The sequence below is a fragment of the Pleurodeles waltl genome, chromosome 9 (genome assembly GCF_031143425.1).
Source record: "Pleurodeles waltl isolate 20211129_DDA chromosome 9, aPleWal1.hap1.20221129, whole genome shotgun sequence".
NCBI lineage: Eukaryota > Metazoa > Chordata > Amphibia > Caudata > Salamandridae > Pleurodeles > Pleurodeles waltl.
In genome coordinates, this window is record NC_090448.1 from 218,008,863 (window position 1) to 218,032,471 (window position 23,609).

At 41.6% G+C, this 23,609-nt stretch overlaps 1 protein-coding gene across 1 annotated transcript in view; it reads right to left on the reverse strand.

Moving 5' to 3' along the window:
* Positions 1-16,404: 16,404 nt before the first annotated feature.
* SUCLG2 (succinate-CoA ligase GDP-forming subunit beta) overlaps positions 16,405-23,609 on the reverse strand; it is a 449,139-nt gene continuing 441,934 nt past the window's right edge. The window contains exon 11 of the mRNA XM_069206576.1: positions 16,405-18,082. Within this exon, the coding sequence (XP_069062677.1) occupies positions 17,967-18,082 (116 nt within the window). The 3' untranslated portion in view covers positions 16,405-17,966. The remainder of the gene's footprint in view (positions 18,083-23,609) is intronic.

A 23,609-nucleotide genomic window follows, 5' to 3' on the forward strand; every position in this document is an offset into this window, starting at 1 on the left:
ACTAATGGGGGAAAAGCAGAATTAAGAAAATGTGTTTCTAGGTAATTTCCTGATTCATCTTTTTATTCTGCATCATTTTACTTTCTTTAGCTCATGTTTATTTGACATCCCTTTCTGTCTCATCTGTGTCTCTTCCTTTAATTCTAGTCAGTTTCCAGGCGGACTCACTTCTCTCAATATCTCTTGATTTTACCCCTCTTGCACTTATTTTTATTTTACTTACAATACTGCTTTTTGTCTTAATGCTTCGCCTCTTTTCACCAGAGCTAAAATACATGTGACATCATTAACCTTTTCCTGATGTTTACTAAAGGCTGATATTTTAGTCAGCACTCAAACTATTAAATTAGTTTAGAGCTAACTTTTGCCAAGACAAGGGCAAATATACATTTACTATCTTGGTATGTAAAAGCATGGGAGTGTTCCATGTCCCTCACCTCAGCACCGTTATCATTTTTTTTTCAAATGACAGCTTCCCACAGCACTTTGCTGTCTTCATCAGAGGCAAGGCCCCAATAGAGAAGGTGATTTTTTTTGTAATTCGTAGCCAAGGACCCCACTAGTTAATGTATTGTTCCCACTGTTCTTTACAGCGATTATTCCCTCCTACCCCCCAAGTGCACATCCATAACATTGCATTTTTTCCATTAACTAGAGGAAGCATTTTTTCAGATATATCCTTTGTTACTTCTTCAATGAATCCCAAGATAATATGCACCATTTTAGAAGGTGCAGCTGTATCCAGCAATCAGCATTCCCACGTTGGCTATACATCTTCCAGCCGAATGGGCACAATTCCAATCACCTAAGGGTATGACTACATTTGCAAGAAGGCATTGCTTGGATTAAGAAAGTCATGATTGTCAAGTTACATATTTAATCCTACAATTTTATCCAATCAGTTTGATCACTAACGTTATATAAGACAGCATTCATAGTTTAATTTTGCATAATTGATAATAATGGTAGTTTCCATGAATGGTTACTAAGTAGTTCCCTTTTTCTCCGCAAAAGAATCAAGGAACAAAGAAAACATTATGGGTGTGAAGTTAAGTAGGAGTAAGTGCCCTTAAGCTCTAGGGTGAGTTGCTGCTCTCGTGATACGATGGGAAATAGTGAAGGGAAGACAATTGATTGAGGGATAGGAATTACTGGTGGAAATGGAGATTGTAAGGGTACATTATCAGTTAATATAGTCCCCCCAAAGGTCACGCTTAACCGGTTCCAATGTAGTGGCTGGGTTCTACATCTTCCATGTACTGATGAAGCTTGAATTGCCTGGTTGTTCCTTTCTTTCTAGTTCAGGTCCAACTGATGGTTGTAAGCCAATGTCCCCATCATGTAATAGAAGGTAGTCAGTTTATCTTACACATTTGTTTAGTCTGTACAAGAATTTTGAACAAAGTGCTCTGTTAGAACAATAATACAGATGAATGTTGGGTAACCTCCACCGGATCAGCTGCTAAGATGTGTGCTATGTTTTTTTTTTCACTTTATGGCAGCTTGTTTCCTACGCTGTGCTTGATTGCCAAGCACATCCAGTTGAACGAGCTACCCACTTGGTATTTTACTTGTAGTTTCTGGAAATTTTGAACACAACATATGTATCACCTTCTCATTCTCTTTTGGACAGTGCAGAGATGTGACATCCATCCATACTTCTGTGTTTATCCATCTAAGGGCCTAACTATGTAATTCTAGGCCCTAGTTAAATTGCATATGTATAGAATTCCAGGCTTCTCAATTGTTTTTACTTACTGGGTTATCTGATTCTGGGTTCAATAGAGACCTGCTATAATAGATCATTGCCAAATCACTGTTAACTTATGACAGACCGTCCACAAATGAAATACTACATTCAGCAAACAGAAAGCAGGGAAATGTAAGTTCTAAACAAAACAAAGTCACTCCCAGAAACACTGTGTTCATTTATTAAACCTAAATGGGCCCAAATTACCTACGCAAGTCTGGCTTAAGAGCTCAAACTCTGAAACCCGGTAATGGCCAAGCAGTGCTAGTGGGATTACCTTGCCGTTAAACTCTTTTAAAGGCAGGGGCTTAACCAACCAACTGTAGCATAGATCAAACTACTGATAAAGCATCTAATGCACCTATAACCAGATATAATATTGTGATACTCACATGTTCACGATACTTCAGCTTTGATGAAGAAAGTTATACCAGATACTTTCAACAGCCTTTTTGGAAGACTGGGGCCTGAAATCCAACACAAACTGCCTGAAGATCAGCCCATTGATTTTCTGCGGGTTCACCACTAGATTGTGATGATTGAATACTGCTGAATTCCCATTCATAACAGTTAGGGCCAATCATTAGCATCCTATAAACATGCAATATCTAAAAATCCACCTGAGAGAAAATGAGGAAGAATTTAGCATTGGCTTGAGATTAGACAGTGAGGAAAAAGGTGCAACAGCGCGACACTCTATACCAGCTATACACATTTGTAACATAACGAAAAAGGCAGTGGATCATTAAACACTGTCAAAAACCTGCATAATGTTAACAAGTGGCAGGAGAGGTACCAGGTTTATGGTCTGTTAATACACTGCAATATAGTGTTCTTTAAAGAGGTACATCTCCGACTCAAAGTTGAACAGCTTTGAGGTCGACCTGAGGGATCCAGGGATGTTGTTGCAGCTCCTGGATGCATATATTGGTATTGAATGTCTGAAGCAATGGAGATTTTCAGGTACAGTTGTGTATCATGAGCATATTGGTTAATCTTGATAAGATTATCTGTGAGAACACTAATCGGCTCCATGCAGAGGTTGAAGATGACAGAGGAAAGTAGAGAACTCTAGGGGACTATGCAGTTGATAGGGACCTTTTGGGTCCTGGCGTGACCATGTGAACAAATTGCTGTCCTTTGGAGGAGAATCAGTGAAGGACACTGCCAGTGAATCCCATTAGAGAATCTAGGGTGGAATGGTCGACTGTGTTGAAGGCAACTGAGAGGTCCAGCACTAGCAGGAGGCAGGGGTCATCTTCTTTGTGGTCATGAGGGCATCATCAATGATGTGTAAGGTAACTGTTTCTATGCTGCAGCATGATTTGAAGCCAGACTGGTAGTTGTGCAGGAGATGGTTAGCACTTGTCTCATCTTGCAGATGACAGACAGCTTCTTCAAAGTTCTTGCTGAAAAATGGTAGGTGAATGATGGTAATTTAATGGCATATGCCATGAGGCATCCAGACATGTGAAATTTAACATATGCAGTACTTGCAATACGAAAATAAGATTGTTGAACCTGGTCCTCTCCACCAAACTTTTTGCCTTCACCCTTCCTATTTTCTGAATTGTTTGTTTTTTGGGGCTGTTATGAATGTTCACTCTACCACTGCTACTCAGTATTGAGGTGCGTGCTACCTTAAACATGGAAAATCTGGCTTACACCCAATTGGGCTATTGAATTTAACTTAAGCCCCTAGTAAAGTGGTACTACAGGGACTCAGGACCTGTTAATTAAATGCTACCAGTGGGTCTGCAGCACCTATTGTCCCACCCGCTTAAGTACGTCTAACACATGGCTCAGACCTGCCCTTGAAGCCTGTGTGTACAGTTTTAAAGTGCCATTTCAGTCTGGCAAATCAAACCTTTTACCTACCGTAGGTCTCCCTTTTTAATACCTACATATAAGTCACCCCTAGAGTGGACCATAAGTAGTCCACAGGACAGGGTGCAGTGTATTTAAAAAGTTGGACATGTACCTGTAAGTTTTATATGTCCTGGTATTGAAAGATTCACAGATTTGTTTTTCAGTACTGTGAGGCCTATCTCTCCGACTGGATAACGTCTGATTACCTTGTAACATTTAATAAGTCATAACTTTTGTGAAGGAGGAGGTCGGACTGTCTTGATTGGTGTCTGCAGAATTGTAATTTAAAACCTCTTTATTTGAAAAGTTGGCATTTTCTTGTTTTGGTGTCTGTTGCCTGTTTCCTTGGTCATATGGCTAGGTGTAATTGGCATTTGTGGTCTCCTCCCAAATAGCCACACAATAAAGGGTCTGGGTGTTTGCAAGATGGGCAATCCTGACTTGATGAGTGTTGGTGCTGAAACTTGTCACACTAGCAGTTCAAAGACATTGAATCAGCTCACAAATAAAAGATTTCACAATAGCCTATTTTGCCTGCAGACAGACTGCGACCAGAGCAGGGAGGCAGACAATTACAGAGTGAAGGCTATAAAAGTTTCTACCACTTCAAAGTTAGTACTAGGTATAAAAAGGGGACCCTCAGACCCAATTTTCAGAACACTCCTGGACCTGTGGATACTCCAGAAGGACTGTCCTGCTGCCAAAGGATTGCACTGTTGCTAAAGGATTGCACTGTTGCTTAAGGACTGCCCTGCTGTCGGAGAAGGAAGACTAAACCTGCACCGACCATCCCATTCTAGTTGAGTGACTCAAATTACTATATAGCTGGTCTCCTATTCTGAGCTACAGGGACACAACAAGCTTCAGAGATCTCCCTGCAACTGCCCAGCTGCAATGGACCTGCCTGAACCTGCAACTGGACCTGCCTGATCCCTGCTGGCCTCTGCTAGAGTGAGTTCCTGACCTGAAAGCGGCAACTCCCACGTCATGGAAGTTTGGTGTGGCTTCAGTTGAGCTCCTCCAGAAAGAAAAGGAGAAGTCTTGAAGTTTGAGTCTTTGTGACTGCAAACTGGCTCGTTTGTGCCAAGATCTTGCCGACCACCAATGGGAAGCGCCAGTGAACTTGACTCTTTGCGCTACAGTGACGGACGGCAACATGAGATCTTCACTTTGCGCTACAGCACTGACAGCCCGCAGCAACTGCCAGGGCAAAGCTCCAGTAATGATTGTCTTCTATGCCCAACAGGATCTTTGTGCTACACCATCAACTGTCCATGACGCCCGACCACATGTTCGTGCTACAGCATTGACCATCCGCAACACCTGGCTTGCTCTTCCTGCTACGACAACCATCCACAACGCTCTCCCTACTCCACTGTGAACTGAACTCTTTGCTCTGGACTTTAGAAGGTAACTTTTTCAGTGAGACTAACCTGGTCCTTGTATCTGCTCCAGCTACACAGTCAGCCTGAACTTGTGACTTCCCCAGGCCTCATACAACCTGATAACTGTACGCAGCGCTCTGTGCTTTTAGGTTCTATACTTACCTCAAATATTTGGAATTGCATATCTTCGGTTCTACTAATTGTTTTTTTTGTCATTTTGGTGTAAAATATTTTCCAATTTTACTCTATTTTTCAAGGGTTGGTGTGGGATTTTTCTTGTGTTGTGTATTACTTTTTGTGTGCTGTATAAATAACTTACACATTGCCTTTAAGTTAAGCCTGGTTACGTTTGTGCTAAGCTATGATAGGGTTAAGCATGGGTTAATTTAGTGACCTTTTGTGGTTCACCCTGACAAGGGTTTTGGCTGTAGCTTGAGTAGGGTTTTCACCCGCCCATCAACCAAAAGAACAAGTTACTTACCTTCGGTAACGCTTTTTCTGGTGGATACACTGACTACCTGTGGATTCCTCACCTTATGAATTCGATCCTTGCGCCAGCATCCAACGGAAAGTCTTCTTCCTAGCTGTCTAAACGACAAGGACGTCATAATGGCACGGCTCCGCGTGACTCCGTCTGATGTCAACGTGCCAATAAGAGGTCCCCGTCGGCGTACTAACGTCAGTTTAACCTCACTTTTTTCGTGCCCTTAAAGCAAATAGGAGTAAACCGACCATGAAAATTGATCAATAATATAGAAAGATATACACACACAAAAACCTTGACCATTTAAACAATCCATTCTTATTGAGAGCTGAAATACATAAATATACAAAAATAAATAGAGAAATATCACTATATACATATAAATATACATATATATGCGCTTTCATATACAAACAAATATATATATATAAATATAAAAATATAAGAATAAATATTAATCTAAATACTGCAAAATAAGAGTGTAACCAGGCAGGCAATGGGGAGGCGGGAGGGACCGTGAGGAATCCACAGGTAGTCAGTGTATCCACCAGAAAAAGCGTTACCGAAGGTAAGTAACTTGTTCTTCTGATGGATACAACTACCTGTGGATTCCTCACCTTATGAATAGAGTCCCAAGCAGTACCGCACTCGGTGGTCGGTGCCCGCCTGATTACACGAAGAAATCATGCAATACCGAGTAAGCAAAATGACCGTCCCTCCTCATCTCAGAGTCTAAACAGTAATGTTTCACGAAAGTATGGAGGGACGCCCAAGTTGCCGCTTTACATATATCTATTAATGGAACTCCCCTCGCCAGAGCAGAGGATGCAGATTTAGCTCTAGTAGAGTGGGCCCTGATACCTTCAGGAGGGACCTTTTTTGCCAAGGAGTAACAGATCTTGATACACAAGATGACCCACCTGGAGAGTGTCCTTTTCTGAACCGCTCTGCCCTTTTGCTGACCAGCATATCCAACAAACAGTTGCTCATCCAAACAAAAGTCTTTAGTTCTTTCGAGATAAAAACTCAGGGCCCTCTTAGGGTCCAACCTATGGAGTCTCTCTTCTTCTTTAGACGGGTGGGGAGGAGGGTAAAAAGCAGGAAGAGTGATATTCTGCCCTGAATGAAAAGGGGTGACAACTTTCGGCAGAAAAGCAGCCCTGGTTTTTAGAACCACTTTATCAGGGAAAAACATAGTGAAAGGGGGCTTAACGGAGAGTGCCTGAAGCTCTCCAATCCTCCTAGCAGAAGTAATTGTGATCAAGAAAACAGTCTTGAAGGCTAAATATCTCAATGGACATGAATGCATGGGCTCGAAAGGCGAACCGATTAAGAATGTTAAAACAAGATTTAAGTCCCACTGAGGCATGTGAAAAGGAGTAGGAGGAAAGCTATTCACCAAACCCTTAAGGAACCTATGTACAATGGGAGACTTTTAATAAAGACGGCTGATCCGGAAGGCAAAGAAACGCCGACAGAGCTGCCAAATAACCCTTAACTGTAGCTATAGCACAGCCTTTCTTCGCCAAAGTGACAACAAACAAAAGTACATCTGAAAGATGGGCCTTTAAAGGATCTTTTTGGTTCTCTCCACACCACAACACAAATTTTGCTCATCTTCCGGCATAAATAGACTTAGTGGAGTGTCGCCTGGACGATAGTATAACATCCGGTGGGAGAGAAAAAGAACTCAGGTTGCCCCGTTCAATCTCCAGGCATGAAGGTGCAGGCTCTGGAGGTGGGGGTGTAGAACCTGCCCCTGCGATTGAGAGAGGAGATCTGCCCTGAGCGGGAGACGAAGCAGAGGGCACTGAGAGAGTTGAAGTAGGTCTGTATACCATACCCTTCTCGGCCACTCCGGTGCTACCAATATGACTTGGGCCTGGTCTTGACGAACCTTCCTCAAAACCCGAGGAATTAAGGGTATGAGGGGAAACGCGTAAAGCAACTGGCCGTTCCAGGACATCTGAAACGCGTCCCCTAACGCCCCTTGCATCGGATACTGGAGGCTGCCGAATAACGGGCAATGCGCGTTCTCCCGAGTGGCAAATAAATCCACCTGAGGAGTACCCCACATCTCGAAGATGTGGAGGACTAGATCCGGATGGAGACGCCACTCGTGATCTAATGAGAAGTGACGACTGAGAACGTCCGCACATACATTCAACACTCCGGCCAAATGATTTGCCATCAAGCAAATCTGATGGTCCTGAGCCCAAGACCAGAGTCGTAGGGCTTCTCGGCAAAGAAGATACAACCCCATTCCTCCCTGCTTGTTTATATACCACATCGCGGTAGTGTTGTCCGTCAGGATCTGAACTGACTGACCGCGAAGGGAAGGGAGGAAGGCCTTGAGCGCCAAACGTACAGCCCGCAATTCCAACAGATTGATATGCAACATCTGTTCCGCTGGAGACCAACGACCCTTGATCTCCAGGTCCCCCAGATGAGCTCCCCACCCTAGAGTGGAAGCATCCGATATCACTGTGCCACCGGAGGTGGTAGTGAAAACGGTTTTCCTTGGGAAAGGTTGCCGTCCACTGTCCACCAATGAAGATCCGCTACAGCGTCCCTGGAGATCTTTATTGAATCCCTGAGATCCCCCTTGTGCTGGAACCACTGTCTGCGGAGACACCACTGAAGAGCCCTCATATGCCAGCGAGCATGAGTGACCAACAGAATGCAAGAAGCAAACAGACCTAGCAGGCTTAAGACTTTGAGGACTGGAACTGCCGCTCCTCTTTGAAACCAAGGAATCAGCGCCTGAATGTCCCGTACCCGCTGAGGCGGGGGGTAGGCCCGAAACCTTGTCGTGTCCAATACTGCCCCTATGAACAGGAGGCGTTGAGAGGGCTCCAGGTGAGATTTGGGTACGTTCACTGAAAAGCCCAGATCTTCAACAACAACTGCGTTGTCATTTGCAGATGAGACAACACAATCTCTGGAGACTTGGCTTTGATCAACCAATCGTCCAGGTAGGGAAAAACCGCTCCCTCCCTCTTTCTGAGATGTGCTGCAACAACTGCCATCACCTTTGTGAAGACCCGGGGTGCTGAAGTAAGACCAAACGGGAGAACCGCAAACTGGCAATGTTGCGATCCGACCACAAAACGGAGATACTTCCTGTGCGACTTGATTATGGGAACATGAAAGTACACGTCCTGCAAGTCGACAGACACCATCCAGTCTCCTTCGTTCAACGCCAATAGCACCTGCGCTAGGGTCAGCATTTTGAATTTTTCCTGCTTGAGGAACAAATTCTAAATCCTCAAGTCTAGGATCGGCCTTAGACGCCCGTCCACTTTGGGAATCAGGAAATATCTTGAATAACACCCCTGACCCCTTTCCTGCAATGGTACCAACTCTATAGCGCCCTTTGCCAACATGACTACAACCTCCTGTTGCAACAACAGAAGATGTTCTGCTGAACAAAAGGAGGGGAGGGAAGGGAGGAGGAAACTCCTGAAAGGGGAGAACATAGCCCTTTTCCACAATTCCTAGCACCCACGAGTCTGTTGTAATTGACCTCCATTGCTGCAGAAAAAGACTCAATCTTCCCCCTACAGGAGAAGGGTGACTGATAAAGTGGGGAAAACTAGGGCTGCTTCTGCTGTTGTCCACCAGAGGAGGATGAAGAAGAAGAAAGCTGCTGGGCTGGACCTCTAGCCCTACCCCTACCTCGCCCTCTGAAGGCACGATAGGGCGGGTTGGCAGGTTGTTGGGCATAAGATTGAGATCTACGAAAGGCAGAACCTCTAGCAAACCCTCGAAACCTACGAAAAGGCCTGTACAATGTAGCAGAAGGGGTCTGCAAACCCAGGGACTTAGCTGTAGCCAGACAGTCCTTAAACCGTTCAAGGGCAGAGTCTGCCTTGTCCCCAAACAGCTTTTCCCCATCAAATGGAAGGTCCATTAAAGTGGATTGTACATCCGACGAGAAGCCCGAAGACCTTAGCCAGGCATGCCTTCTGGTAGCCACCGATGTTCCCATGGCCCTGGCAATAGAATCCGTAGTATCCAAGCCAGATTGAATAATCTGCTGTGCAGCAGCTTGCGCATCCAAGAAAAGGGCCCCAAAAGATTTTTGCACTTCCTGTGGCAGATCTTTTGCCATCTCCTTAGCAGAGTCCATTAGGGCATGAATGTATCTGCCTAGCACACAGGTGGAATTGGTAGCTTTCAGGGTTATGCTGCAAGAGGAGAAAATTTTCTTCGAGGATTGCTCCATCCTCTTGGATTCTCTGTCTGTCGGAACACCAGGGAATGTACCGGGGGCAGACTTTGCAGAACATGATGCCTGAACCACCAAACTCTCCAGAGTCGGGTGACGAGATAGAAAAACTGGATCTCCTGGGGCACTTCTATGCCTTCTCGCCACTGCCCTGTTCACCGCCGGAGATGTCACCTGCTTTTTCCATAGGTCCATAATAGGCTCAGTCAAAGCCTCATTAAAAGGCAACAAAGGGTCAGCACTGGAGGAAGAAGGATGAAGAACCTCTGTGAGCAGGTTAGTCTTAACTTCTGCCGTGGACAAAGGCAAATCCAGATAGTCAGCTGCCTTCCTCACCACAGCATGGAAATAGGCGGCCTCCTCAGTAAACTCCCCCGGAGAAGCAATGTCCCACTCCGGGGAATTATCCAAACCACTTGCAGAGGCAAGTCCCTGGAAATCATCAGAAGGCTCTATCTCACCTTCCTCAAGCGTTCTGTATTCCTCTTCCTCCAGAAGCCTCAACGCCTTCCTTCGAGATCTTAAATGCGTCTCCAGAGCCGGCGTCGACAAGGACTCCATCAACGCCGACGATCTCAGACCTTGAACTGGTTCCGGAAGGCTCCCGGATTCAACCGGCGCCGGCCCGAAGTCGGCAGATGACCTCCTCGACGCCGAATGTACAGAAGGAGATAGAGCCGGTCTGGATGAGGCCATCAATGACGCCGGATATTGGCGGATCCACGGTCCCGGGCGAAGGACTCCTACCAGGGGAAACCCCCGGCGCCGGACCACCAGTCTCTGTAGGGCAGAAGGGCTTGAATGGAGCAGCCCTGTACGACGCCGGCGAGCCCAAATTGAATGCCAATGGCCCCGTGGGACCCTTCGGTGCACCAGCAGGGGCCATGGATTGAAAAACAGCATACATTGCATTCAAAAATGCGTCCGGATCCGTCCCTGGAGTCGGGAAAGCCGGGTACTGCTGTGTAGACATCTGGGGAACATCAGGATCCCTCGGCGCCGGTGAGAAGCGAGGACTACCTTGAGTGACCTCATAGACTGAAGGCGCTGGTGACAACCCCGGACTCTCCGGCTGAGGCGTGACCGTAGGGCTCCTCTCCCACGTCTTCTGGCGCCGTGACGAATGAGATCTCGACCTCGAACGACTCCTCGATCGGCTCCACTCCGAACGGCGCCGAGAGTCATGACGGCGCCGAGAGTCATGAGGACGCTGCTTCTTATGTTTTTTGGGAGAAGTATGGGAAGAAACCTTCTTGTGTTCCTTCTTCTTTGCCTTGACCAAGAAGAGCTTCGCTTCGCGTTCCTTCAGAGCTTTCGGATTCATGCTCTGGCACGAAGAACAACCTTCCACATCATGTTCGGAGCTTAAACACCAAATACAATCCGAATGGAGGTCGGTCACTGACATCCGACCCCCGCATTCCCTACACGGCTTAAACCCGGACTTCTTCGGAGGCGACATTGTAACTTCAAAAGATCGCTACAGTTACCATCGGGCCAGGAAGAAAAAACCATTGGAGTCGAATGCACGGAAAAAGGAAAAACTGACGTTAGTACGCCGACGGGGACCTCTTATTGGCACGTTGACGTCAGACGGAGTCACGCGGAGCCGTGCCATTATGACGTCCTCGTCGACGTAGACAGCTAGGAAGACTTTCCGTCGGATGCTGGCGCAAGGATCGAATTCATAAGGTGAGGAATCCACAGGTAGTTGTATCCATCAGAAGCCCAATTTCTCACATTGGTACTCAGTGGTGGAACTCAGTACTTGTGTTTGTGCAGTGCCTTACAGTAATATAAAAAAATTGACAGCAGATTCCATTTTGTTTTCAATTCTCCTTGATTAGCCATATTTTTCCTTTTTTCAAATTTAATTCTTGCTTCACATTCTGTGCGACTGCGACTCTTGCCTACAAAGATGGAGTTGGACCTTGACAACATTGAAAGCTACAGTATAGCTGAGCTAATTAAATTTTGGAGGGAGAGGGGACTGAAATCAGCCATGGGCTCTCCAAAGTTTGAATATGAGATAACCCTCTGAGCCTGGCAGGATCTCTGCAATATGCAAGCTGCTGTACAGGAACAGAAGTATGATGACATGGATGATCTAAGTTAAGCCTGACTGCTTGTGTGCCAAGTTATCAGGGGGTTAAACATACGTTAATTTAGTGACTTTTGTGGTTCACCCCGCCAAAGATTGTGGCTGTTGTTTGAGTAGGGTTGCACCCCACTCCAAAGCAACAATTCAGTTCTAACAAAGGTCCAAGGGAATATTCTAGTTTCATAACATATGTAAGAGAATATTACATTTGACCAAATAAAAAGCTACCTAGAAGCTGATGAATCAGCATCATTACTGTGACTCTACCTCCATCAACCTATAAGCAGTGGCCCACAGGGTAAATTAACTGTCTATTGTTGAATGCTTTTACTCAATGCCTCCTTCTTCAAATGGTTGAAAGTTTGATTCCAGTGACCAAAATGCCTTCCTTAGTAGAACCATGTTTTCGCAATCTAAAAGGAATAACAATCAATGCTTAACTGGTTACAAACAGCCAAGATCAAATTTAGTATTGCTCGATGCTAAATATCAAGGATAATTCCAGAAAGGGCTATCAATTGAAATAAGGGATCAGCTGATCTGCCCTGCCCATCAATCAGAAATTTAAAGGATAACCAAAAAGGGAGATTTCCAGACTATAAGAATGAAGTATGTATTCATACAGTAACTTTCTCTATGCAACTTAGAGTCAGCACAGATAGTGCGTTTGAGTCAACAATACATCTAAACGGCCCTTATCGCAACAGTGTTACATTGGTGCAGCTATAAAAAGGTAGTATTTGACTGTGGAAATCTCAAGAACCACACACTTCACAGAGAGATAATTGGGAGGAAAAAAGGCAGACTCACTTCTTTTAAAACATGTATACATTTTACCTTGAATTTCATGTGGTCCTTAAACAGACCTGTTTTTTTCTGATTTAATTTAAGCGTTTGCTGTATGGATTCTTAAGCAATGTTCAGTCGCTACTAACCTACTATTTGGTAATAGTATATTTATTTTTGCTTTTAACCAATTTCCTAGAATTTTCAGTAATTGACAACTGTTCCTATAATGCAGGCCACCGTATTTCCAACAATGTGAGTTTATCACTCCAAGGCATCATCTTACAAGGAAACCTTGTATATGACAGGGGTATTACTATATATTTTATATAACTGATTTGGTGTTCTCTCATTTAGACAAGTGCTTAGATATTTGGGTGAAACTTACTGGGATTGGTGAATCCTGTTTTTACTGTGCAGCACACATCCGGTGGATCAATCTGGGTGGGTGACTTGTGTGTTAGGTCAATTACTTGGAAGTGCTTAAGCTGTCAACAGTGCTAAACTGTAATAAAAATGTAGTCCGCTGATGCACCATTTCTTCCCCCCTTTTGAAAAGTACTATATGCTGGGTCTGCAAAGGGCATCTGTCTATTAACCCAGATCAATTTAGAATCAAATACACATGTCCCCAAGCATTTACCATTTGGTCAGCAGGGTTTCAGGAAAATTTGCTGCTGGGATGTTATAGATCTGTAAAATAACTTCCATGATTAAATTACTTCCACCAGAACATAACTTTAAACTAAAAACCACAGAAAAAAAGAGAATACTTCCAGATAACTCATCAAAAGATATTAAAGATCTTGTGTAAGTCAATCAAAAAATGTTTATGTGAGCCCTTATTCTTAACACTTATGTACATAAATCAAAAGTAGCACTATCATCTCTTCACATTTTAGCAGTGTGGAATCGTCTTAATTGGCTACTTTTACATCAGGAGCTATTACACTGTGGTCATTACATCAGAAATCCTTAGACTGCAGACCCACACGTCACAGGGGAGTTCATTTTTTTTATTGTTTTAAGTCGGTGTGTGTTGGAATGCCCATGTAGACATAAATACATTGGGAGTACCATTTTCCAGTCAGGAAAAAGGTAGTATAACATCATAGGGCAGTTATCCACAAAATCACTACATACCTTATAGAAAGATGCTTCAGAGAACTTCCCTTCGCCTGCATTCAGCCAACCCTGATGTCACAACACGGGTACCAGATTGCTCACCTATATACATACCACATCATTCTCACTTGTGACGTCTCACATGATATAACATTGCAGTATTAAGCGAATAAGGGGATTTGCCAAGTATGGCTTCAGACATTGAAAAGTTTCATGATGGCGAGGGACTATGAATAAGGGACACCTTTCTTATTCATCCTGCATGATTGATCCTAGCACATCCTAGATTAATATAGGATTTGGTGAGTTAGACATCTTTTGTTTTAAGTAAACAATAGCATAGAAGGAGAACAAGTATTGTGGTACCTACTCCCACATTAGAATAGCAGTATACAGGATGCTGATGGGGCCATAGGATTTGAAAATCTGACAGGAGTGGTTATACAGGAGGTTAGATATGTTTGGTCTAGATAGTTAATAGCATTTTCATACATATAAATTGATATGAAGGGTGCTTACAAAAACTGTATCCAAAGAGAATAGGTGGCACAAGTCTGTTCTTGTCCATGATAAGTCGGACACGTCACCCATTGTGAATCTGTTGATTTACAATTGGCAAAATATTATGAAGACTGTGCCATGAATTGTCATAAGCGCTATATGTGAAGAAGCTATAACTCGTGCAGCTAAGTAACGTTAGGCCACAAGTTTCATAACATAAGTATACCTATAAGTACAACTGCTGAATTTCTATGGTTTTGAATGAGTAAAACGTCAACCTAAGTATAAAGTCCCTATAACCTTTGGTTTATCAGCGAATATATATATATATATATATATATATATATATATATATATATATTTTATTTTTTATTTTTTTTATTTCACACTACTAGACCGCTCTTGTCCTGAGCCTGAAAAGTGGCAGGTCGCATGGGGTAGGGACTCCCGAAACATTCATCAAAAACGTTCTTCCTTTGTTATTATTTACTGGAGCAGCACAACCCCAATGTGTTTTGGAGACCCAGTCTCCTTGATCACGGAGACTGGGTCTCCAGAATGCGTTAGGACTGTGCTGCAGTAGTAAATAATAAAAAATAAGGAGAAGTTCAGCACACACACATATACATAAAGCGGGCTTTCAAGTAAAAGTGAGGTGTGACCATGTCTTCCATAATGTCCACAAACCAAACAAAATCACCTCACTTCAGGGATAGACGCTAAAAAACCTTTACTCTTGGAATCACAGCTCCACCAATGAATTTCGACCTTTGCAGTCTTTTTCACGGTGGTGAGCAACTGTTCTATCTCTATTATATACAAAAAAAACATACATACTACAAAGAGGCATTCTGGGACACGTAGTAAAATTCATATAATGATAAAAACAATAACACTTGATACGTACATATTTTCAGAAAAACAGACAACATATTGCCAAAGTATGGAAAATTTGTGCAAAAACTATTACTTGCGCTCAGCTTTTCGTGAAAATAATTGACAAATCCTAATGTCCAAACAACACTATCCAACCCTCAATAGCCCAAAATATATCAAATGAAGTATGGTCTGGCTATTATTTTTAAGTGAACATATAATGCTACAAACTGAAGGCTCCGAGGCCCTAAAATACACACAGTCATGTATCATCATTTACATTTCTCTAAGCAAACATGACCAGATCCTTATTTTTAGAGGAATTATCAAGAAAACAAAGGGGCCTCATTTTCATTTTTTTAAGAGGAATAAATAAAAATGATTATATATATATATATATATATATTTATATATATATATATATATACACACACACAGACACACATATATCCAAACCAAGCAGCTCAACTACAGAGCCAGGGGCACTCCTGGATTCCACTTCCTCACCCCAGCATGACGCGTTTTGGAGAAGTGCCTTCTTCAGATGCCGGTAATTACAGGACACACACCCACTAGTGTTTAAATACGTTTTTACTCCTCCTTTAATTCACTCATGATTACAAACAGACTTCATTTCCCATAATGCACCAAGCTGGATATGCTACCACTCTGATTTTTCTTAATTGTTTCTACACAGTCCCAATCATATTTTCTCTCACTGGATTGTAATACCAAGAACATTTTGGTTTTGGGCACTGTACTGTAGTGGCCAGTGCATTCCCAGCCTCCATCTCTCTCTTACTCAAATTTCAAAACATGCGTGTGTCCCTTTATCAGTAGCTCTAATGATCCATTTTACCTTGCCACATCTCAAGGTGAAATGGATCATTAGAACTATTGATAAAGGGACACACCCATGTTTTGAAATTTTGAAGTTTTGAAATTTGAGTAAGAGAGAGATGGAGGCTGGGAATGCACTGGCCACTTGCAGTGGACATATATTTTTGTTCTTTGGTGAGACCATCTGTATGTATGTATATTTATATATATATATATATATATATACACACACACACACACACACACACACACACACCATGACCAGATGGAGTTTAGTCTAATTAACAAAAATACATCCGAAAAATGTACTTTACAGAGTACATTTTCAAGTATATGGAATTCTATGTAATCAAAGATTATGCTTCAAGCACTATATACTGTATGCAAATATGTTGACACGGGCAGCTTTGAAACACCTAAACACCAACTAGGAGAATAAAGTTGCAACTTTAACAATTTAGAAATGCAAGTGTTTTATTCAAATGGACAGAATATAATATAAATGTACAAAGACAAAACAATTAACACGCTTAATTTCAATGATAAAACAGTGAGAAAACAAGCCCGTGCTTTTTTAAATCAAAAATAAAAATAAAAAAAGAGGGGAATTGTATATTTAATATACATGGTACAGCTAAAGTAAAACTCCGGTAGTTGAGCAACATTAAGCCCTAGGACAGTAATTATTTTAACCCATGACCAAAACATTACATATCATTATCGACTTATAATTATATGATTTTAAGCACATCTTCAATTGAAATGCAGATTCATTATGCCATCTAATCCAAATAAGACCCACCTGTATGAAATGCTGACTTACGGTATAGGTTTTGCTACTTAACTTACACATGTTTGCCCTGAAATATACTTGTTTACTAGATGAGTTTCAAGATACCCTTACAGATTTGACATTGACTGGAAAAAAAGAGATAACAAAGAACAAATAGTTTCACAGCTGATGAGACTGCATTTTGAGAAGATGAGTGCGGTCTCATTTAATGGATCATTATTATAAGGATACCTTGAGTAGAGCAGAACCAAAGAAACATAAAATCGAAAGAAAAATGATCACCTGACAGGAAATGTTAATCATTTGAATGCTATCTGGATAGAATAAGGTTTTAAAAAGTTATTATAAGCACAACTTCTGTATTAAAATCTAAGTAACAATAAAAGTAAGTCCGTTCTGAAAAATCATACAATAGGGTATAACATGGGTCAAGTACTAGTGATGGAGTGATACTGTACATGTGCAAATCAGTAACTGTTGAATTATTCAAGTTGATATGCATTTACATGTTAAAAAGTGTACAGTAGATAATCCTTCCATAGGTTAGCAGCTGCTTTTTACTTTTAGATATATATGTACATACAGTATAGAAGCAATTAATACAAAATCTTATTTCGGTTTAGGCTATGTGTTGAGCAAATATGAAACTTGGTACACTAGCAATATGGTTAGCAAAAATGCCATCAGAAAGTTTTTGCTTAGGCACGAGATATCCTTTCTGCACAAAAACAGTACAGCATACATTATTAGTCATCTGAGAGAATGAGCTATATATAAATCATTTGAGGTCTCTGAGCATGTACAGCTTCAAAATTGCAGCAACAATACAGTATAATGAACATTTTCACCTAACAACTAGGACAATTTAATGTTGCAGTGATGCATCTTTCTTCTGGATGTCCCTCACTTTTTAATAAAACATTTAACATGTAGTGTAAAAGATAAGTTCTTAGGCAGCCATCGGTGATTCAGCCAAATGAAATGATAAAAATGTAGACAACCATTTACCCCAAATTTGACAAACACAATGGTGTTAGAAACATTTAGTTGTTCTAAGTACATATGTTACATTCACCAAACAATGTGAAGATGCTTGTTTTTCTAATTATTTTCTGTCCCAGATGTGCCCAAAGAATATAGAAAGATGTGCAATCCTTCCTTACACACTTGAAAACTGCTTTGAGTAAAATTTGATATTTCCAATGGATGAATGAAATAAGTCGGTTCACAGCTTTGCTACACTGGCCACTGCTTTCTTAGCTGCATCATCAAGGTCACTGGCAGCACTGATTGGCAATCCACTTTCATTCAAAATTCGCTTTGCTTCTTGTACATTAGTTCCTGTCACAGAAATAAAATAAACACTTCTTATATGCCTGCATTTTATTTTGCTCAATACACAAAAATACCATTAACATGAATATGAGTTGTTGCTTACACAGCAAAATACTGACTTGTTGTCAGCACTGTTTTTCTTTTTCTCACATTAAAATAAAAGAGTTGAAATAAATAATAATGTGTTAATATATTCAGCACAATCACTATGTAAGCAACTAAGCAACATATAGACAAAAAATGTTTCTCTTAAATTCTTCCATCTGTCCTGAAATAAATGGGGCAGTAAAACAGCTGACACTTGGATATTAAGGGTCTCATTATGTGGCTAGCCGTCTTGAGACTGCCAGTCTCGGGGTGGCAGTCAATACCGCTGCTGCTGTGGCAGTCTGACCGTCACATTAAGACCCTGGCGGTCAGACCCCCAGGGTTCTGCAGGGATCGGTGATACCCACGGGTGGACGGCGGGTGATGGTCGCAATCCCCTAGGGCAGTACTGCCCTGTGGATTACAACCTTGTTTTCTTCCAGCCTTTTCATGGCGTTTTCACCATGAAAAGGTTAGCGGAGAATAACAAGAAGAATAAGAGAATAAGAGAATAAGTGCAGGGGGCCACAGGGGGCCCCTGCACTTAGCATGAGCTGTGCAGACATCCCCTTCCCAGCATCATCGTAATGTTCATTGTCTGCTGGGCAGACATTGAGCATTGCGAGGCTGCTGGTGCACCATGTGGCGGCAGCACTGCCGCTGCATAGATTTCGAGCTGGAGACAATGTTTCCACCTGTTTCTTGCTAGGCTGATGGGCATAAACCTCAGTTTCTGTCCATCGCCTAGTGGGAAACAACTAATAGGTCCAGCGGAGTGGTCACCACTATGTCAGCAGCCACCCTTTCGGGAGTTTGGAGGATGGGCTATCCAGTCCACCAAATTTCTAATTAGGCCCTAAATGTGCATTTGAGAACTTATAACGCAAATTACTAAGACACTATTATTGCATGATAAAAACAAGGCCAGTCTATTCATGGAGAGTGAATACAAAAATCTAAACTCAATTAATAAAACATGGAGGGTGAATAAACAAGCTGTACCTTAGTAGTAAAATTGGAGATTTTAGCCAACCACCTTTTCTCACCACTGAGAAAGTCTCAGTTGCGATTGGCATTTAAAAAAAAGACAGCATGAAAAACATCCCTAGATGCAAAATTCCGGGGCAGGTTGCCTGGCTACATACACATTTCACAATCTTTATAACTGTTGTTCAAATTATTAATTTTAATATAGGGAGATAAATATATAGCAAAAGCTCTGATCAAATCTTCCTGAATCAAAGCAAATCTTTGGATGACAAAGCTACTAAAAAGAGATCCCAGAATGCAGTAGTTTCTCTGGCAGTCATACCACAAGGGTTGTAAGTAATTAAAAAACTGAAGGTTTATTGAGGTAGAATAACAAATCCTGCACCCCCTTGGAAACGGTTTCAGAAAATGGAAAGAAAGGCTAAAGCCGCCTTTCAGGGTAAAACGAGCTAAGAGACATCAAATAACTTTAAAATGAGGTAGTCAATAAACAGAGTAATGCAAATGAAAATAATATATATAATTAGAAAAGCTTTTTTATTTGCACATAGTGCTACTTCTATTAGACCAAATTTGTGCCTTTTATAGGATTTCTGAGGGGCTATATCGCCTTCAGAACTCAAAACATTGTTTCATTCTGTGGGATTGAGACAGGTGTAAATCATGCAGGGGTTTACGATGAACACAAATTTGCATTTTCACTTTATAATACTAGTTCATTTAGACAACTGCCCATTATACAAGCATACAAAAAAAGAGGAAAATGACATACATAATATTAAAACCGTACAAATCTGAAGAATAAAACTTCTTAACCCAAACTTTGACAGCATTATTTCACGGGATATATATACAGTCAACAAAATCACTTTTATTTAATCTTCAAAATTGAATTTAGTTATTTACGCAAGGAACTTGTTGTAAGCGAATAGAAACTTATGGTGGTGTCAGAAACATTCAATATTCCTAACTGATGAGACACCTTCCATGAATAAAAAATTACATTCAGCAAATGGAAAGCACGAAAATCCAAATTGTAAACAAAGGTGCTCCCAAACACACTGCACCCATTTAGTAGTGTATGACAACAAACTAAAGACATCAAATTAGAATCGCAAATTAATAATAACTGGATAAATCTCATAGACCTAAAATCAGGTCAAATTATCTATGTGAGGTGGCCCAGCTCCCTCCGGTCTAAGAGCTCAAACAACTATAAAAACAGGTAAAGAAAACAAACAAATCAAATTAGATGGTTCCAAGTGGCACCTATGCATCTGATTTTCTATGCTCACCACTTTAGTTCCAAGTAGTGTTAGTGGGATTGCTTGCTGTTAAACTCTTTCAAAGGCAAGGGCTTAACCAACCAATGGTAGCATAGATCAAACTTGTAATAAAGCATCTGATGAACCTATACCGAGGTACTGTGACAATCACATGCTTGCCCCACTTCAACTTTGATGAAAAAAAGGTTATCCTAGAAACTTTCAACAGCATTTTTGGAAGACTGGGGCCTGAAAGTCAACATCTAAACGTCATCACTTTGATTTTTTGTGTGCTCACTACTAATTTGTGAAGAGTACAATATTGCTGAATCCCCACTCCTTAGCAACCATTTAGGACAACATCATTAGCATCCAATAAAAAAGTAATGTGTGTAAACCCATTGGAGAGATAAAGAGGAAGAATTTAGCATGGCTTGAGGTTAAAATGTGAGAAAAAGGCTAAACAGAGCCAGCAGCTCTACACAAGCTACTCACATTTATTTGTATGTATGGGGTATTTCTTTGGCACAAACTCAGCCAAAAGGCAATGGAGTGTTAAACAGGGTGAAAGACCAGCATAATCAACAAGTGGCAGGAGAGATAGCTGGTTGGCAGCCTGTTAATGCACTGCAAAGTAATGTTCTTTAAAGACTTGCCCCTTCAACTCAAAATTGGAACAGCTCTGGGGTGGCCCTGAGAAATAAGGGGATGTTTTTACAGATATTGAATGCATAGATGGCAAAGGCCCGCTGCAAATTTTTCTTTTTTAACACTTCTTAGTCTGGAGTCTGATGGCCATGGGTGAACCGAGAATCACCACAGATGGTGAGCTTGTCTGCAAGATAAGTAGATGTGCTGTTCGTGACGGCTTTATGAATCATGTGGCTGGTTTTGCAGATGATGCGGGCCAGCAAGAGTTCATGGAGTTCCATCACAATGAGGGTGATGTAATGATATTTGTCCATGGACAAGCCATCTGCTTTTTGATGCCCTTAAAGTGATGCCTGTGTGAAAGACCAGAAAGCATGACATAAACACCATCCAACTACTAGAGTACAAGAGCTTCAAACAGCAGTTCTGATGTTTTCGGAAGAAATGGTTTTACTTTCTTTGGAAGAGAGAGCTGAAACAAGACAGTCTTTGTTTTATTTTTATGGTAATGTGTCCCTTGTGGGCGAGGATGCTGTCCAAGGTGAATCCAAGTGACTTGGAGTTCAGTGAATGTTGGGGTTTGAAGGTTTAAGTCATTGCACCAGGTGTGAACTTTTTTGTGTTTTTGTTTTTGGCAACTAACAGAAATTCTAGCTTGGATCAGTGGAGCTTCCAGGTCTAGATGATGTGCAGATAGAATTCGAATTGCTAGATGTTGTAAGCCAAGGAGACTTTCAGGTACAGTGTGTAAACTCAAAATATTGAGTAATCTTGATGCAGTTATAGGTGAGAAGAACACCAAGTGTATCCATGTAGAGATTTAAGGGGACAGTAAAGAGCTCTAGGGAACGCTGCAGGTGATAGGGTTCTTTTGGGACCTGTTGATGTCCATGTGAACAACTTGTTGTTGGCTGGAGGTGAACCAGTGAAGGACATTCCCAGTGAATCCCATTGGAGAATCCAGGCTGCGTATGAGGGTGGGATGGTCGAATGTGCCGAAGGTGGCTGAGAGGTCCATCTGCAGGAGATAGGAGTCATCTTATCTGTGGTCATGTGGGCATCATCTACAAAGTGTACGGTACCAGTCTCTGTGCTGCAGCGTGATCTGAAGCCAATCTGGTAGTTATGCAGGAGACAGTTAGCATTAATATGATCTTGCAGTTAAACATAAACTGCTTTTGTCAAAGGTCTTGCCAATAAATGGTAAATAAATGATGGTAATGAACCTGAATATGCTGTGTGAGGCAGTCAGAAATGTCAAATTGACCTTGTAACCACTTTCAAACATACGCAGCACTTGCAAATTCAAAAGAGGGTCCTAGGGGATATTCTAGCTTTGTAACATTTGCAAGAGGATATTATGTTTGAGCATATCAAAAGCTGCCAAGAAGTTGACGAATCCACATCATTAATGTCAATCAACCTCCATCAAACTCTAGGTAGTGGCCTGCAGGGTAAAGCAATTGCCTATTTTGAATGGTCTTATTCAATGCCTCCTTGTTCAAAGATTGACGGTTTGATTGAGACCACAATATCTTTCTTAAGAGAACCATTTTTTTTCAATCTAAAAGGTATCTCAATCAATTATTAGCTGGCTCCAAACAGCCAGGATCAACCTGATTATAGCCCCAGACCAAATATAAGTGCTAATTCTAAACAGGGTTACCAGCTGGAATAATGGAGCCAGTTGATCTGTCCACCACTCAGCATTTTGGAGGCGACCAGAAGACTGAAATATTTATTCATACAATTACTTTCTTTATGCAACCCAGAATCAGAAAAGCTATTACGTTTAAGTCAACTTACAGCTGACTGGCCCATAGGGTAACAGCCCCATGTGTGGGCAGCCATATAAAAGGTATTAAATATTTGACTCATGAAATCTTAAGAACCACACGCTGCAAAGAGACAGAACTGGGAGGAAAACAGGAAGCCATATCTTCTTTTATAAGGTTCATATATTTTACATTCCACTTCATAAGGTCCTCAAACATACCTGTTATTTTACAGTTTAAATTATGTATTTGCTCTCCGGTTTGCTTGAGCAACCCGCACTTACTTCTTTGGTAACAGTAGATTTATTTTTGCTTCCGACTAATTTTCTGGAATTGACAATCACCTCTATAACGCAGGCCAAGGTATTTCCAACAATGCAGGACTATCACTCAAAGGCACCAATTTACAAGGGAACTTTTTTATATGTCCTGTTACACGGTTCCTATGAATCAAGTAGGACTGTGTATCTGGTCAACATAAAGGTTGATGGACTCATTCCACATATACAATTAGGAAATGCTGAAACAGTTCCTCGCTAGCTCACAGTGCCCTATCTGAACCCCTAAACATACCAGGGTACCAGATGGGTTTTGCAACCTCAACCATGAATACTCAGATTTCCAAAGAAATCATGGAAACAGATCGATCCTTTCATTGTCATTCAGCGTATGAGATGAGACACAAGAAACATGTGGAAATGTCTTTTAGAACATTTATTGCAACAATCTTATTCTTGTATAAAAAACATGAGCTGCCATTGTTAG